The sequence below is a fragment of the Peromyscus maniculatus genome, chromosome 2, assembly GCF_049852395.1.
Source record: "Peromyscus maniculatus bairdii isolate BWxNUB_F1_BW_parent chromosome 2, HU_Pman_BW_mat_3.1, whole genome shotgun sequence".
NCBI lineage: Eukaryota > Metazoa > Chordata > Mammalia > Rodentia > Cricetidae > Peromyscus > Peromyscus maniculatus.
Window position 1 is genome coordinate 93,681,282 of NC_134853.1, and position 16,830 is coordinate 93,698,111.

Consider the following 16,830-nt stretch of genomic DNA (forward strand, 5'->3'; position numbering starts at 1 on the left):
TGATGGTTTGGTGAGTCAGAATAAACAACTGATGTTTGCACATTCTGGATGCTTTTGTAGCCTTTAAGCCTCTTGTTTCCCCATACGGAAACTTTGCTTTTGATAAGTGTTGTATGGCAAAATAAAGCACCTATCCATACTGGGACAAGGGTGCCCCATAGGACTGACCAATCTAATAACTTATTTCTACCAAAATAAGGAAAAGGTCGCATTGTCCTGGGTAAAGAAATGACAGTTTGCCTGGGTACAGCACCAGTGAAAATGTGGCAACTGCCTTCCAACCATGCATCAAGGCATCAAGTTCCTGCAGAAGGATCAGGTAGGAGGGCCTATCACCGCCAGCTCTTTCTTCCTACCTGTCTTCATCTTCTATAGTTTCTCTTCAAAAATTAACTAAATGCCTGAGCTCAGGAGCTCATGCACAGGGAGAAGCCAGAGGCACGACACCTACAAGTTGTCTATTTATAGAAAAGTGTTAATACTTCTCAGAAGTCTCCTTGGAAACGTCCAAGCCTATCTTCCCTTGGGAATTCCAGACTACTGATAGTACCACCTCTGAAACAAACTAAAACCAAGGAACAAATGTACTTACGGTTTCCCCCCAGGTATTCCTGCCAGGTTTGGGGGAATGGAAGGTACTCTCATGTGGGGAGGAGGATCAAAACCAACCTAGAAATAAAAGTGTGGCAGACTCAGCTTATGTAAGACAGATACTCTATGGATATTGAGTTCACTTAAGAAATCCATTTACCCCCTAAGCAATGTAAGTGGGCACTGTAACAATGGCTGGTATTTCTCAAAAGAAAATATACAATGTCCTATCTTACCAAGGAAGTGCAGGAGGATACTAACCAGTCTAGCACTAATATCATGGGCTATTTCATTCTGTTCTTCCTTGGGGGCAGTTCAGAGCACCACGCAATGTTTACACAGCAAAACAGGCTGCTATCCTCAAGTTCCAAGAGCACCTCCCCCACCCCCTACTCCTTCGCTGGGGTAACCAAAACTGCTGCATGCAACTCACTCATCTTGGTCAGTATTTAGATTCCCATGCCATCTTTGTGCATAAAAACAATTAGCTACTTATCACACTAGATTCAAGGGGTAATCCAATGAAGGAGATTAAGGAAAAAAAATATTGTTCACAATATATTTCAAATGGCTTACAGGAAAAATTTTCTGTGAGATTTACTTTACACCCTTCCCTGGTACAATTTGACCCTCCAAATACAGTTCTTTAGCTTTTAGGTTAAAAAACTGGGCCATTTGAGTGACAGAAGGTGGGGCAACATGGAAAGGCTGGCTCTATGGTTTTAAAATCTGCCATGTCATACACAAATAACTCCTTTTACATAAGCTAGGGTATTCACTTTTAAAGAACATATAGGCATGGAAGGGAAAAAAAAGCATGGCTTCTCCAATGTTTTTCTTAAGATGTAGGAAAAGGAAAAGAGCTCAAAAAGAAAAAAAAGCACTGAAATTATTTCAGTACTTTCCGACTAAATTTTTACTTTGGTGAGAGAAAGCCTTATCTATCCTGGAACCATGCAAGGAACCTCTAAACACTGCCTTTTTCATCCACAGACACAATGAAACAAAAGGCATTTGCCCTAGCTTAATGAACCAGCATACTGACGAAGGCTGACAAGAGGAAGGTAAATACGTGGCCTGAACAGTGGGAATCATCTTTAGTGTTTGTTCCCAAGCATGGAGTTGGCTGTATCCTTCTCAGGGCAGTGAGGGCATGCATTCTAGATCCAAGCCCCCAGGATACAACTCAACGCCTTTCATCCCGGTCTGCATACGCAGAAGCCCACTGCCACAGCCCTACACTTCTTGTCCTGCATTCTTTGGGCTGCCCACTCCCACGGGGCACATGCAAGCATATGACCTACCATTGGGGAGCGACCATAGGCAACCACTGCTGCAGCAGCTGCAGCAGCTGCAGCACTCATCTGTGGAGACATGCTGTGTAGACCTGCATAGGCAGCGCCAGGGCTGGTCAGCTCTCCATTCATGCCCGCATGGGGCACCATGCCAAAGGGGGCAGGGTATGGGCCAGGCACTGCCAGGGGCGTCCTCAGGCCAGCTGCTGCAAGGAAACATGCCATGTGTGATGAGACTGACCATCAGGTCAAACCTGACCAGTGATTCCAGTCATTAGATTTGATGGTGAAGGGAATGGAGATCATCAGCCCCAATCTATACACAAGGTCCAATCCTTCCCAGAGCTGAATTCTCCTCCAGGACAGAAAGCACAACCCCCATATTTCCTTATTGGCAAAGCAGCCGCACCAGGAAGCCAGGAGGATTAATCAACATCTTTGCACCCAATTCACAAAGGGCAAGCCAAGGCACAGATACTTCATGTTTACCTGACTTAATCTCAAAAGAAGATTTTCTGGATAAAATCCAAGATTTCTCCTTCAGTCCGAACTTTCCACTCCCTGGTACCAATTCCAAATGAAAACCAAATCCTGGATTTATGCAAACCAGAGCAGGGCTTTAGCAGGGGCATTCTGGTGCTATTTCCCCCTGGACTCGGGCTGTTAACGTTTTAATTTGTACAGTGAGGATGATCAAATTCAAAGTTATGAGTGGCCTCGTGGGCTAGAGTCTCAGCAAAACCCTGTCAATTTCCAGCAAAGGACCACTGATTCCTGAAAATGTAGCAACCAAACAACCAACCAACAGGCAACTACAGGCAGCAAAATGTATATTTTGGCTATAAAATCAGCAAGCCATTTTGGTCAATATTGACAACACCAGACATGCAATGACAGAGTCTGTAAGATTATGTTTGAAATAATTACCAGAAACTTAACAGTAATCCCTAGGATTTGAATTATTTTGAAATAAAAGAGAAGCTGAACGTAAATAGTTGGAGACTAATTGGTGCAGCTGCTGGAACCCAGGACAAATGTGTTTGTTACCATGCCTTTTCAGAGACAGGAGGACAGCTTTAAGTGCTTCACATTCAGGGGCAAACTGTCACGGGATTAGCAGACAACACATCAAGCTGGGGATGGAAGAAACAAAGCACAGCAGGAGAAGGGGTGCTGACCTGCTTGGTTGACAAGGGGCTCCATGGCTGGAGGCTTGCCGAGACCTGGACGAAGGCCTGGAGTAGCACTGGTGCCCGGGGTTGGCATGTCGCTCCGAGGCGTTGGTGTGCTGGATTTCAGAACAGGCGTGTTGGCTTTTTCATGCTGGTATCATTAAACAAATTAAATGAGTATTATTTTTAATCCAAGCCATATTACACAATTTATCACAACAGCAGCTGGGACACTGGGCACCTTCTAGTTACTCCCCAGCCAATTTTCATAAATCCACACAATGTTGACAGCATTAACTTGTGAGAGAGAAATGTTGACCTTTCCTCTTCCTGCCAGATTAAAACTTGAGCAGGAGACACAGAGCATGATCACAGTTCTTCCTCCACAAATTTTATTTTAAAAAGAATTTTCCATCAAGCTTGTGAACTCTGGCTCCATGCCATGTTAGAATGATGACCATACAGAGATTCTTTCCAAGTTACTCGCAAGGGCATATCTGAAGTGGAACCCTTTTCCCAGCCTCACCTTTTGGGGATTCAGATTGACAGTGATAGACAGTGGAACTGCCAATTATTTCAAAGTCAAATCAGCATTTCCAAGATAAAAGTTCTAGAAGTATTGCTGGGGGATATCTTTCTGTACACTGTGAACATAGGTTGTTCCCACTGCTTAATAAATAAACTGATTCGGCCTATGGCAAGGCAGCTTAGAGGCAGGCAGGAAATCCAAGGAGATAGCAAAGAGAAAGGTAGTCTGGGGAGACACCAGCCTGCAGCCCAAGAAACAACATGCCAACAGACCAGTAAGCCACAGAACACGTGGCAAAACATAGATTAATAGAAATGGATTAATTTAAGATATAAGAAATAGCTAGCAAGAGGCTAGCTGCCATAGGCCATATAGTTTGTAAATAATATTGAGCCTCTGAGTGATTATTTTATAAGTGGCTGCAGGATTGCAGGGCCGGGCGGGACTGGAGAAACCTTCCAACTACAAAGTACCTGTCTCATATGTTTAAACAAAGGCCTAAAAAGAATTCCTCTTTGGAGAGAGGTATAGCCACCTATGTGGCTACTGAGCTAATGAGGCTCGACCAGAGCAGACAGGAGATTTATCACCTGCCAGAGACCTTTATAACAGGATAGTAACAGGATAAAAAGGGGTCTTCTTTTATCTCTCAAGACTCCTTGTGCCTCTAGAACATAGCTCAAGAACTACCAGGGTGTAGAAAACAAAGTGAGCCAAATACCCCAGTTCTGGCCTAGGATTTAAGAGATTGTTCTCAACAAGTCACTCAGGCTTGGCTTTACTCTTGGGTAAAAGGGTAGCACCAAGGCCACCATGTAAGGATTAACTTTAAGGCAGTGTCATAAGGTAGCAGACTTGACTCCCATCTCAAGAGCTTCCTTCCTGCCGTATCCTTTCAAGCACTAGCACTGCAGACATATTCCACCATCCTCAGTTTTACAAAGTTTGTTCAGTGAATAAATGACCACATGAATGATCTATGATGCATTCACTACTACTGCATATCCCAAGCCTCCAGTGTACCTACTAATCCTGATGTGACATGGCCTGGCACAATGGCTAAGTTTTCCAATAAACAGTAGCTTAAGAAAATCAAGATACCTTAAGACTGTAGTTCTCAATTTTCCTAATGCTGCAACTTTTTACTATAGTTCATCATGTTGTAGTGTGTAGCTGAAGTTTTCAGAAAAACTTTCAGCTACAGTGGTGACCCTCAACCATAAAATTACTTTCACTGTTACTTTCTAACTGTAATTTTGCTATTATTATGAATAGTAATGTAAATATCTGATATGCGCAATATCTGATATGCAACCCCTGTGAAAGGGTCATGTGAACTCCCAAAGGGGTCAAGACCCACAACTACAGTCTTAAGACAATTATTTCCTGCCAACTGTTAAGTTTCACAGAGCAGAGTCATAAACATATCTAAGGAAGAAAATGATGCACAGAGAAGCCTACACAACTACTCTAATCATGGCCCAAGAGACAACTGAGAACAGTGAATATGACAGAAAGTGCTTCTTTTTCAATACTTGAACATATTAACCTTCAAGCAGACACATACTGCAGTGTCTCCCAAGGGAAAATCAGCTTCCACCTACCAGGCTCACTTCTTTGGATTTCAGAGAAGAGGAACTTCCAGAGGAGGCTGTGGATGCTGGGCTGCCTGAAGCGTCCTTCTTCAGCAGGCGGTTTTTGTCAATTCCGTTTTCCCGGGGTGAGTGTGTGGGACTTGCATGTGGAGAAGAAGGGTCCTCAACACACAATAAGAAGTTGACATGTTTTAGTTCAGAATGTACATACTTTTCCACATTCTCAATTAAAGGATAATACTGAAAATCTTTCAGATTTGAGGAGGAGTGTCAGGTACTAAATGACCAAGATGGTATTTATAACATACTCAGGATCATACCAGAGGAAAAATAATCACATCCCTCCCCATACCCAGGAGCGTCTTCTAGTCAGACATCCAACACAGAAATGAAAAATGACTTAGGAAACAGTTTTTCTTTTCTTTTTTCCTGGTGGTGCTGGGCATCAAACCCAGGTCTATCTATGCCATTGGTAGGCAAACAGTCTTCAACTGAGCTATGTCTCCAGACCTCATTTTTTATTTTATTTATTTATTTATTTATTTTTATTTTTTTTTTTGTTTTTTTGAGACAGGGTTTCTCTGTGTAGCTTTGCGTCTTTCCTGGGACTCACTTGGTAGCCTAGGCTGGCCTCGAACTCACAGAAGATCTGCCTGGCTCTGCCTCCCGAGTGCTGGGATTAAAGGCATGCGCCACCACCGCCCGGCCAGACCTCATTTTTTAAAAGGGAAATTATAGTTTCAGTTAGGTTATGACTACCCCATTCCTAAACATCCATTAAATTCTTGGTATGTGAAGGTATAAGACACAGACACTATGACTCAACTTCACTCACTTACAAATGGATTTTTATTAATACTATTCAAGAGAAACCTTGATGAAAAGCATGGTTACCTCATTAGACACATCCACAACTAAGTTGTCATCACTCTTGTCCCCATCACTGTCCTGGAAAAAAAAAAATTAATTTTGTTTAGTAAAGGCTAAGAATAAGTTTTGACCAGTTCAATTTCTTTCAATAGTTCTTGGTAGCAGAGAGCTAAACACTTAGGGCATGCTTGCAGGCTCCCTTCTAGCCTATAGGCATTTACTACCACCTTTCCCCCTCTTCCTCTAACCTGGGGTACACAGAGCTTCAGCATGAATGCTGCTGCAGGGAAAGCCAGCTACCTAATCTAAACCTGCTCATGAAGGGCTTGATGTCTGCAATAATAGTATCTTTCTTAGAATTTGAATCTTGTATACCTTCATATTAGGATTCTTAGTCCAATGGATTTCAAAGTAAAGAATAGTGTACCATTTCTTTGATACATATCACTTTGAAGATGCACAACTAGATAATATGGGACTCAGACAACTCATGACTATGAGATAATTTACTTACACCATCTTCCCATGAGACCACTAGTTGTAACAGAAATCAAAAGCTCTAATCCATGTAAAGAACAAACTTCTGGGGGCTGGTGATAAAGCTCAGTTCACTGAGTGCCTACTACTGACAAAGCTTTGGGTCTGATCTCCAGAACTATACAATATCAGGTGTAGTGCTACACACCAATACTCAAGTCATGAAGGTTTAGGTCAAGGTTACACCTGGCTACAGAGTTGAAGTCATCCTGGCTACTATATAAGCTATCCTGTCTCAAAAAAAAAAAGGAGAAAGAAAAAAAATAGGCAGTGGAGTAGCTGAAGAGATTTAAGTCAGTGGCTAAGGTACTTTCTGTGCATGAGGATTGGAGATTAAATCCCCAGAACTCATAGAAATGCCATACAGGCTTAGAGGCCACCTGTACTCCCATCACCCAGGAGGCAAGAGACAGGTGATCCCTGGTCGTTCTAGGTAGATGAACTCTGAAGAACTGGCAAGACTCTGACTCAATAAAACAAACAACAACAAAAAAAAAAAAATTGGAGCTTCAGAGACACACAATGTCATCTTCAAGCATCCACATGTACATTCAGCATACCACATACACATGGGGGTCAAGAAAAAAAGGTACGGCTCTTTGGCATGAAATATGGAAGGATGGGAAGAAACTAGATGGAGGTAGCTGGAGGGTACTGCCATAAAGCATAAGGGTCTTTACTGTTTATCACTAACTACAAAGTTGGCTAATCACAGCAAATTTCAAAGTTACATTCAGTCTGCAAAGCATTCAGTAAAGCTGCTCAATTTAAGATGAGTTCACTCCCATATCAAAGTTTGAAAAATTCTATTTTAGTGTGGTGGTTAGAATAAGAATGTCTTCCATAGGCTCAGATGTCTGAAAACTTGGCCCCTAGTTGGCGGCTATGTTTGGTTAAGTTTGGCTTTACTGGATGAAGTATGTCACTAGGGGTAGTTTTGAAGTTTCAAAGCCAAGCACAACTTCAAGTACAATATAAAAAAAAACATGGAGTTCACCAGCAACATAAATGGAGAGCCAAAGCAGAAGTCAGGAGCAATTTCCAATTTAATTTCAGTAAATTAAAAATTTACTGAAATGCTTTCATTGAAAAAAAATTACAAAATGTACTTTCCTTAGTGTCAGATAAAAGCACGAATGTTCTCAGATGTCAAGAGAAGAAATGGTGAACAAATAAAAACTAGAAGGGTTTCCCTTCTAGGAAAAGAAATTATAAAAATGACCACAGCAGAAAAGGTGAGACAGATAATATAGCCAACAATTCACTACCACTACACTCCTTTTTAATTTAGGAAAAAAAAAAAAAAAAACTTTCCTTTCAATGAAAAAGAAATATATGAGGTATACCTATACAGTATTATAATGGACAAAGTAGGATAATTAGTGTTTCCATCATTTTATCACTTGTTTGGGACCTCAATCACTTGTCTTATACTTACTTCTTCATAAACATATAAAAGGCTGTGATAAACTGAATTTGTCTTACTCTTCTATATAACACAGTCTTCCTCTCCTATCTAAGTCTTCATCCTATCTAAGTGCTTTGCACCATTGTCCAGATCCTCAGTTCCAGCACCCTCTTACCCGACTAAAGGAGTTATGAGGTGAATCACTCATGTCTTCTGCAAGTGAAGCTTAGCTCTGTAACAGGCCCTTCTGCAAGCATAAGCCAGCACAATACAGTAAACTTTTGTCAAAGAGTTCTGGCCTTAGACTTGGCCTCCTATGTGTTCTCACATAATCTCATTATCTCACCCCAAGCCCATTTATCTAACCAGACAAGACATATAAGTACCATAAAACCGTAAGGCCAAGATACTGATTCCAAGTCCCTCATTGTTGAATTAAATACACAAGCCTCATGGAGAAACTAGTAACACAGAACTGGTATCAGCAAATTTCCCACCTTCTGGACATCACAGACCACCTTCTTGATTGCTAACATTTATTCATGTTACAAATGAAAGCAAATGCATGCAGCTCTGGGCAACAGATAGGGGCAGAAGGATATTTAAAGGACTTGGATGAAAGTGGAGAGAGCTAATGACTGGTTCTTCAGATGTTTATTAAACCACGATACAAACTGTAGACTGATCTAGGACCTCTATGGACATGCCAATTCTAAGAACAGGTTCAAAGCTTCAATACAGCATGGTTTTGGCATAAGGTGCTTTGAGAGTTTCACTAATCATGACCTCTGGTGAAACACAAGCTCTGGGTAGGTTTCTTTAGCTCTGAAATGGAGAGGATACCCAACTTGGCAGGTTATAATAAGAACTAAATAAAGTAATCTGTGTCACTGCACAGGGTTCCTGGCACTAATCCTGGCACACAAAATGTTACTTATTATTAGCTGAAGCCTTGGACAAGCCACAGGAAACAGAACCCTGTGTCTAAACTTTCCCAACTACATAGTAGAGTACTTCCTCCAAGGCCTACATTTTGCTTGTAGTGTTTTTGGTGTGTGTGTGTGTGTGTGTGTGTGTGTGTGTGTGTGTGTATGTGTTTTACCATACTGGAGATCAAACCCAAGGCCTGGCATATGCTAGCAAAGTATTGTACCACAGAGCTATTCTCTACAAACATTGATTTTACTATATATATATAATATATATAATATATTATATATTATCTATGCAAGGTCTTACTGTATAGCCCAATTTGGCTGTGACACTGCAATCCTTGTGCCTCTCCCTCCAGGAACTTGTGCTATAGCCTTATACAACTAACCTGATACTTTCATAATCCCTTTGTGAGTAACTAAGTTAGAAGAAAAAAAAATCTAAGCCCAAATGAAGTATATAACAGACAGCCCTGAAGGGAAACAAAGTCCTCCAATGTAGGAACTTACCTGCTTTGCAATTATGAAATGATACATACAGAATTACCACACTCTAGCAGTATACCTGGATACTCACTCAAAATGAAAGCAGTAAGTAAGCAATTATTATGAGAAGTCCTTTATTCACTTACATAGTTATCCTTATCATCCACCTTCCTTTTTTTGATGTCACTGGAAAACTCTGGGCCATTTCTGCGTTTATCTGTGCCTCTTAGGCTGTCTGGGACCAAGAGGGAATTACTCTGTAAGACAAAAAAGTACTAATAAAGGTTTCTTCCTAGGCCTCTTTATATGCATGAAAACCCAACCTGGAAGAACTGTTTTAGAAACAGGATCCCAACAATCTTGCACCTCTGTTAAAATCACATGTCTTAAGACTCAAGTGGCAAAAATTTAGACAGAGCTTAAAAGAAACCTGATTTTATATCAAACTTTAAATCCTGGTGGATCCTTGAGGCCCTATTCTCTAAAAATGTGCTTCTGTTTACTCTTGGAAAAACAGACACTTGCCGAATATGGGTAGATGTGTTTTTATTCTTTTTACTGCAACTTCTTGGTGTGGAATATGAACAGTCTTTGAGTAACTCCTGAGATCACATTCTGTTAGGCACATATTATGACTAGAAGTCAGCATGTGCCAGCCACTCTAAAAAGGCACCAAAGATGCAGGAGGGAGTAACAGTAGTTCCAAATGGCAAATCACCTTTTCCACACAATAAAGGACTTTTAAATTCTTTTAATATACTGTTGAAAATAAGATCTGGCACTGTTCGCCAATACCAGTGAAATTTAATATTCAAAGAGGAAATCTTAGGCAGCTATAAACCTTTAATAGCAAAAGCAGCCCTCACATTTAGAGGACTAATCTTTGCCACAAACTACACAGGACACTTTCATCAGCATATGCTGAATATGAACTGCTGACCCAAAGAAAACAGGCATTTTAGATATTCTGGGGTCACATGACATGACCTGGACAGCCCTTCAATTCCCAATTCCCATCTCCCCTCGAGCTAAAGCAGAACACGTTACAAAGAGTTCTTTTAAGAGCTGGATTAGCATATGCAAGGGGGCAATTTGTTCAGTGGTGTGTTACTGCCTTGAACAATGTTGAATGAGCTATGCAGAAACTGCCTTTCACAAGGCCCAGATAACCCCAATTGCTGCCAAGATGCCTGAGAACTAAGCATGGGGGTGGGGCCCCGGGTCAGCAATTATGCTACCTTTCCTGACACAAATAGGACCACAATACAACAGTATGTACCAGAAACGAATGTTTTATGGCATATTTTTTTTAAGGCCCTGGGTTTTCATTTTTTACCAGCCAGACATAATCAGCCAGGTGGCTGGCTCTCAAAGCTCCCTGGGATAAAACATGGACCCCACAGTATTCCCAGCTCCACCACACACAGAAGAAAGAAAAAAAGAAAAAAGAAACCTGGGGACCAGAGGGCAGCTTGAAGCCTCTTGTCACACTTGAGAGTTGATTCTAAAAGCTGAGCCTTTTTTCTCTCTCTCTCTTTTTTTTTTTTTAGTAATGATTGTTCAAACAAAACAAATGGCCAGGAAGATGAGATAAAAGATAGAGGGATCCACACAATTCAATATGGAGCTCAAAGACCTACAGTGGCTGGGCCTGAAAAGTGAGCAGACTGGATCCATGAACTAATTACAATTACCTCTTTACAACACTCAGACTCCAATCAGGGTCCATGGCTGGCAAAAGATGCAGAATTAATGCAGCTCCTGCAAAGCAGTTACCAGTATATTCAATACATTCTAGCCCCGAGGTTATGTCCAGGATCTGAACCCAGCAAATGGATCAGGAGTAGGGCTGTGTATCACTGCACAAGTGCATGGCAAAAAACGTGACTGAGTCCAGGTCTGGAGCAACTTCAAAGTCTCTCCTGCAAAATCAGTGGTGATTGCTCAGAGACTACTCAGTCTAAACCCCAAAGCATTCTGCACTTGTACAGGGACACCATAGTTTCTGCCAGGACAGTAACATTTCAGTGGCAGACCTTTAAGGCTGCCATGCTTTGAAGGCCTCTGCTTCAGTGAGTTAAAAACATACTACTTTAATTTCCATTTCAGCAGCTTAAATGAGGCCTGTAACCTGAAAAGGTTTTGAAAAGCTCTGTAATGTCCCCTCAATTTGGACTGGGCTAGTAATGAACATTCCTGCTCACCTGAAAATTGGCCCCATTTGTAACAGGAGCAGACTACAGTTAAAAAACAAAGCATCTCTTCATGCCTTTGATTCTGTAAATATAATTCAAAGCAAAGCAGCAAAGAAGGTGGGCCTGGGAGGCCTGAAGAGTCACAGGCAGAGTCAGGGAACCCTGCCTCAGGCTACTGCCAGACACCTACTAGGCTTTCAGTACACCTTCCAAGGAAGAGACTACACATCATGGTAGCGTTGCCTGCATGAGCAGTTTTTCTGAGTGTAATGCCCCAGCCGACTGAGCTACACAGACAGCAACAGGCAATGTCTCAGAGTTCCAACTACTGACCAATATACTGTTATCTTTGATGTCTCTCCTTTGCTCTTCTAAAACCCAAAGTCACTTCCTGGGTACTGCTGAATTTCTTCTGAAAACAAAAGTCCTGCTCTAGTGTCCCACCTGCCGCCAGCTCCTATGGCTGAAGATGGGACGGTTATTTCGATGGTCATTGTAAGTCACTGACAGATGTATTAAGAACTAACAGATAAAACATAAACACTGACTGAATGGGCCCCGTGTTCCTTCAAAATTTATCATTCTATGTCATGAGGTATCTATAGTCTACTGTATCTAAAAAGCATTTAAGGGAAGACTGCAAAACAATAAAATTGAAATTGTTTAAAGTTCCTAAAAAGCTAGCAGTGAGCTAGCTGGCCAAGCACTTGCCTAGCATGTAAGGCCTTCCGTTGAATTTTCAGCAACACATGCGGGACAGAGCATCAAGCGCAACAGACAGCCTGATTCATGTATGGGGAGAGGCCAAGGCTACCTTTGAGAGACACCCTTTTTATTCTGTGTTTTACCTGGAACATCGAATGTCCAGGCAGTAGAGATGACTGGCCCACGACTAGAACCATTCTACCACTTACAGATTCAAAAGTATAAGTGCCTCCTCTCCCAGAAAGGTAAATTCAAGCTTGCTTTCTGAACAGAAATATTTTATCCAACTGTATCACTTAAATAAAACCAACAATGGCTCTGTAAACTAGTGCTGCACATTCTAATGTGACATAACCAATGCCTGATACAGGCTCTCGGATACTCCTTCCTTACTATCAGTCAGTCACACAATTTCTTGATCAATCTTGTTTTCAGACTTTCCACACCAAATGTGAACATACAATTAAGAAAAATGAATATAGTCTACTTCTAAGTGAGCAGACCATACTGGGAAATATCATGAGATTTCTCTTAAAAGGGGGGGGGGAGGATAATGGGGGTCAAGAGAGAATGCTCAGTGGTTACAGCATTAACAGGACCTGGTTTCAGTTCTCAGGAGCTGCATCAGGAGGTTCACAGCTCTCTGTAATTTTAGTTCCAGGGAATCCAATGTCCTGGGCCTCCTTAGGTATCTGTACACATAAACTAATGCAGGCAAGTAAGGCACACACACACACACACACACACACACACACACACACACACACACGCACACAAAGAATAAATATAAACAAAATGCATAACACAAATAATAATGAAATGGCCAGCACCTGGTTCAGAGAGAACCTGTCTCAAACACAAAGGTGGGGAGTAACCTAAGAAGACAGCCAAACTCTACCTAAAGCCTCCCCATACTCTTGCACAGGTAAGCACAACTCCACATACATAATACCAAAAAGAGATAAGACTTCCTGCCTTTCCAGTCATAAATCCTACCACTAATGAGATGAGACAAGCACTGGCAAAGCCCTCAGCAGAGCCACAAGCAATACATCCACTCCTATCACATCCATGGGTGCTATTCCCTACAGACAAGAGTTCTATAGACATGATGCCATGGCAGAGGGCTCTTCCCAGAGCTCACGTTTTTCAAGATTTTAATTTACCACACAGAACATATCAAATAGACACCGTTTTTAAATATTCACCTGCCAGGTCAAGACTTCATCGTGTCAGACTTTGACCAACATGAAAACCATATCCAGTGTTGTCATGCTGACAGGCAGGCTCTTGTCCTGGCCAAGAGGCTGTCAGTTCACCTTGTAACTGAAAATTTAAACAATCTACAGGGCTTCTCATACACTGTCACTTCTCAAACACTGAAAACACTGGACAGAATTCTATTACAAATGTCTTGAGGACTGAGATTTTTCAGGCTGTATATTAAGTTTTAGTTTTAAAATTTTGTTAAATAAACAAGATCATCATACTTAACGTTGTTGGTTTTTTTTTTTTTTTTTTTTTTACAGGAACTAAACATGGATGTGTGCAGGCCATGGAAATATGACAAACATGAGCAAACCGAAGTTTGAAAACAATGTTTACAAAATAAACTAAAATTCTGAAACTATAGCCTTATGTGCGGCACATGCTTACGCTCTGGAGCCAAGTGAAATCAAAGGAGAGAGACTTATCTGACATATTTGAGAAAGAAAACACAGATCAACCTTGCTTGCTAACTTCATCCTGTTTGTATGAAGAAATTACACAGGAAATGACTGGACAGGGTTAAGAGCAGAGGTATGCTACCCAAAACAAAGGGGCTTCTTCTCTTATGACAACCTGGAATTATTTCAGCAGAACAAATCTTGGGGCATCTATACCAGCAGCAAACAAATGAGTATTACAGATATGATACTTGCTAGGGTCACATCTACCCATACTACCCACAGAACAGCTGTGAAGTTCTTCAAGAGAGGAACTCCCAGTAACACAACCCGGGATGAGTGGTATAAGCCTGAAATTGTAGCATTTAGGAGCTATGGGCAAGCAGTTCAAGGTCAGCCTGGGCTACATGAACACCTATCTCAAAAAAAAATTTTTTCCCCTTAAAGGAAAACAACATGTGTATATTCCCTTGAGGTGACAATGTCATGACAGAGAACATCCTTCATAAAACACACCAGGGCATTTTCTATTGCAGTAAATGGCTAAGTCTGAGCAAGACAGTCAGCAAAGTATTTAACCTAAGGGTAAAGGAGGTCAACAGTTTCTTAAAATATCTAAACATCCAAATGCAATTTTACAACCATACTTTCCTGTAAGAAAGTACAGGATAAGCATCAGCTAACCCTCAAGCAAGCCTGGTGTTATTTTATCTTGATCTGTCATTGCAAGCTAAGAACCTACTAAACAAGGCAGCGAAGACCCAGGCACTTTGATAAGGATAAAAGCCAGTCTTTATGATCTTGTTCCAAGAGATTTTTTAGCACCTTATCAGTAGTGATTGCACAGGTCTACTCAGAGAATCCTGGAAATTTAAGTTAACGATATGCCTTGCGAATGCTCCATTTCTCAAACATTAGTCTCATAAGCCTCCATGCACCTGGGTAACTTCTGCCAAAAAGTATCAACTTTGAAACTACCATTAGCAAACAGGAGAACCACTCGTGGACACAGCCAAAGTTAGACAGGCTTTCCTAATATCAAAACAGCACAGTTCCAGTGGATTCTCAAGCTGCTATACTGCTTCCCTTGGGAACATTCTCTGCCCTGCAGGACAAGTGTTTGTGTCAGAGGCACAGATTGGAGACTCGTGACACCTCATTTATCCTCAGTTACACTAAGACAAGACAGTGGGAACCTAATTTGATAGCACACTCCACACTGACAATTAACTTCTCGGGGAACATTAAAACAATTAGGCAAAGATGCACCCCATCACATCTGTCTGCTGTCTCCACCTACACATGATGGCAATCAAGCCATCACCCTACACTATACTTCTGTAGCAGTACAAATCAGTCATTCACATTTTCTACTACCCTCTTTAACAAATGTACTTTAACTCATAACCATAGGGATTAGCCACTTGTCAAAAGCACAGAAAGTAGAAAATGTGTCTACAGGGCACACACATCACCTCCCCAAACTCTGTAGCCGGCCTGAAGAGGGCTAATCTGTCTCTCAGTTACATGCATAATGTGGGTAAGTTGTAGCTGGACCACAGACACCTGTCCTGTCAAATGCAGTTGGGCCTTGCAGGAGATGAGACTAAGCCTGTGATATTGTACCTGGATGTCATGCATTAAACCACAACTCTCACCCCACAAGTTGCCCTTTACACTCCTTCTCCAGGTAAAGCAAAGCAGAACAAATACATAAAAATAACCTAAATGACTTTAACAGAATCACGTCCCCAACTCATAACCTAGAGACAGCAAAGTCAGTGTGCCAAGCCTTCCTTACTCGGGTACTTTGGTGCCTTTTCTGCTCTCTATCGCCCAGATATGGATGAGAATCTCTATTATAAAATGCAATACTTACAAAGCTCCTAAATCTGAACTTTTTCAGCACTTTGGACTTTTTGAGTGCTTTGTACTTCAGAGCATTTAAGGTTTTAAATTCTTAAGAGTAGGATATAAGTCTATAAATATTCTCAAATCTAAAACTCAAGTCTGAGATACCTTCAGATCCAAGCACTTCAGAAAAGATACTCAAACTGGGTTTTCTAATATAAAAAAAGGTCCCACAATGAGAAAACATTAGGTCAGTACCTGAGTCATTTGGATTTCTGACAGCACTTACATCCACAACTCACCTCAAATATTGAGATGTCATACTGGCTGCTGATCTGAATGTCCAGTGGGGAAATAGTAATCATCACAATGACAAAAGGAAAAGGGAAAAGAACCACATGCCTGCTCACAAGCTTTTGAATTATAAGATACAAACTGAAGCCTAAAACTGGCTATGGGGACTGGAGAGATGGCTCAGTGGTTAGGAGCACTCGCTCCTCTTCCAAGGGACTTGGGTTTACTTCCTAGCACTTATGTGGCAGCTTACAGCCATCTTCCGTGCAAGATCCAATGCCCTGTAGCCTGTGAGGGCACTAGACACACTGTTGGTGCAGACATATACACAGACAAACCACTTATACACATAAAAATAAAATAAAGGAAAAAAAAAAAAACGCAACTGGCTGTTGGTGAAAGACACCGGTTTTTGTAATAATCACAGTGGGACAGACCCAAGAATTTTCCTAGGTAGCACAGGTCTTAGAACTCATCTGATGAAAGACATCCCACCCACACCTGTCACAGGTACACACCAACTCAACCACCTAAGATCACTAGGCCTGCCTACTTCAGGACTTAATTCACAACAAGAAGTTTTAAATTCTGCCAAAACAGTTATGTACAGAGTGGCAACTGCTTAAGAACAGTTCACATTTCCTACTGTGCCTGAAAGTCAACATTTTACAGGAGTCAGCTCCATTTTAGCCTGTATTTCCAA

General features: G+C 41.4%; 1 protein-coding gene across 17 annotated transcripts in view; it reads right to left on the reverse strand.

Moving 5' to 3' along the window:
* LOC102925382 (TLE family member 1, transcriptional corepressor) overlaps positions 1-16,830 on the reverse strand; it is a 97,112-nt gene that overhangs the window by 23,705 nt on the left and 56,577 nt on the right. For 8 of the 17 annotated variants that reach the window (XM_076564386.1, XM_015999938.3, XM_015999940.3 and 5 more), the window contains 7 exons: positions 9,562-9,672; positions 6,077-6,130; positions 5,192-5,344; positions 3,065-3,209; positions 2,376-2,477; positions 1,896-2,092; positions 593-669 (listed from right to left, as the gene is read on the reverse strand). In XM_076564386.1, the coding sequence (XP_076420501.1) occupies positions 593-669; positions 1,896-2,092; positions 2,376-2,477; positions 3,065-3,209; positions 5,192-5,344; positions 6,077-6,130; positions 9,562-9,672 (839 nt within the window). The remainder of the gene's footprint in view (positions 1-592; positions 670-1,895; positions 2,093-2,375; positions 2,478-3,064; positions 3,210-5,191; positions 5,345-6,076; positions 6,131-9,561; positions 9,673-16,830) is intronic. The other 9 variants (XM_076564388.1, XM_015999935.3, XM_006981410.4 and 6 more) reach the window with 2 other exon arrangements.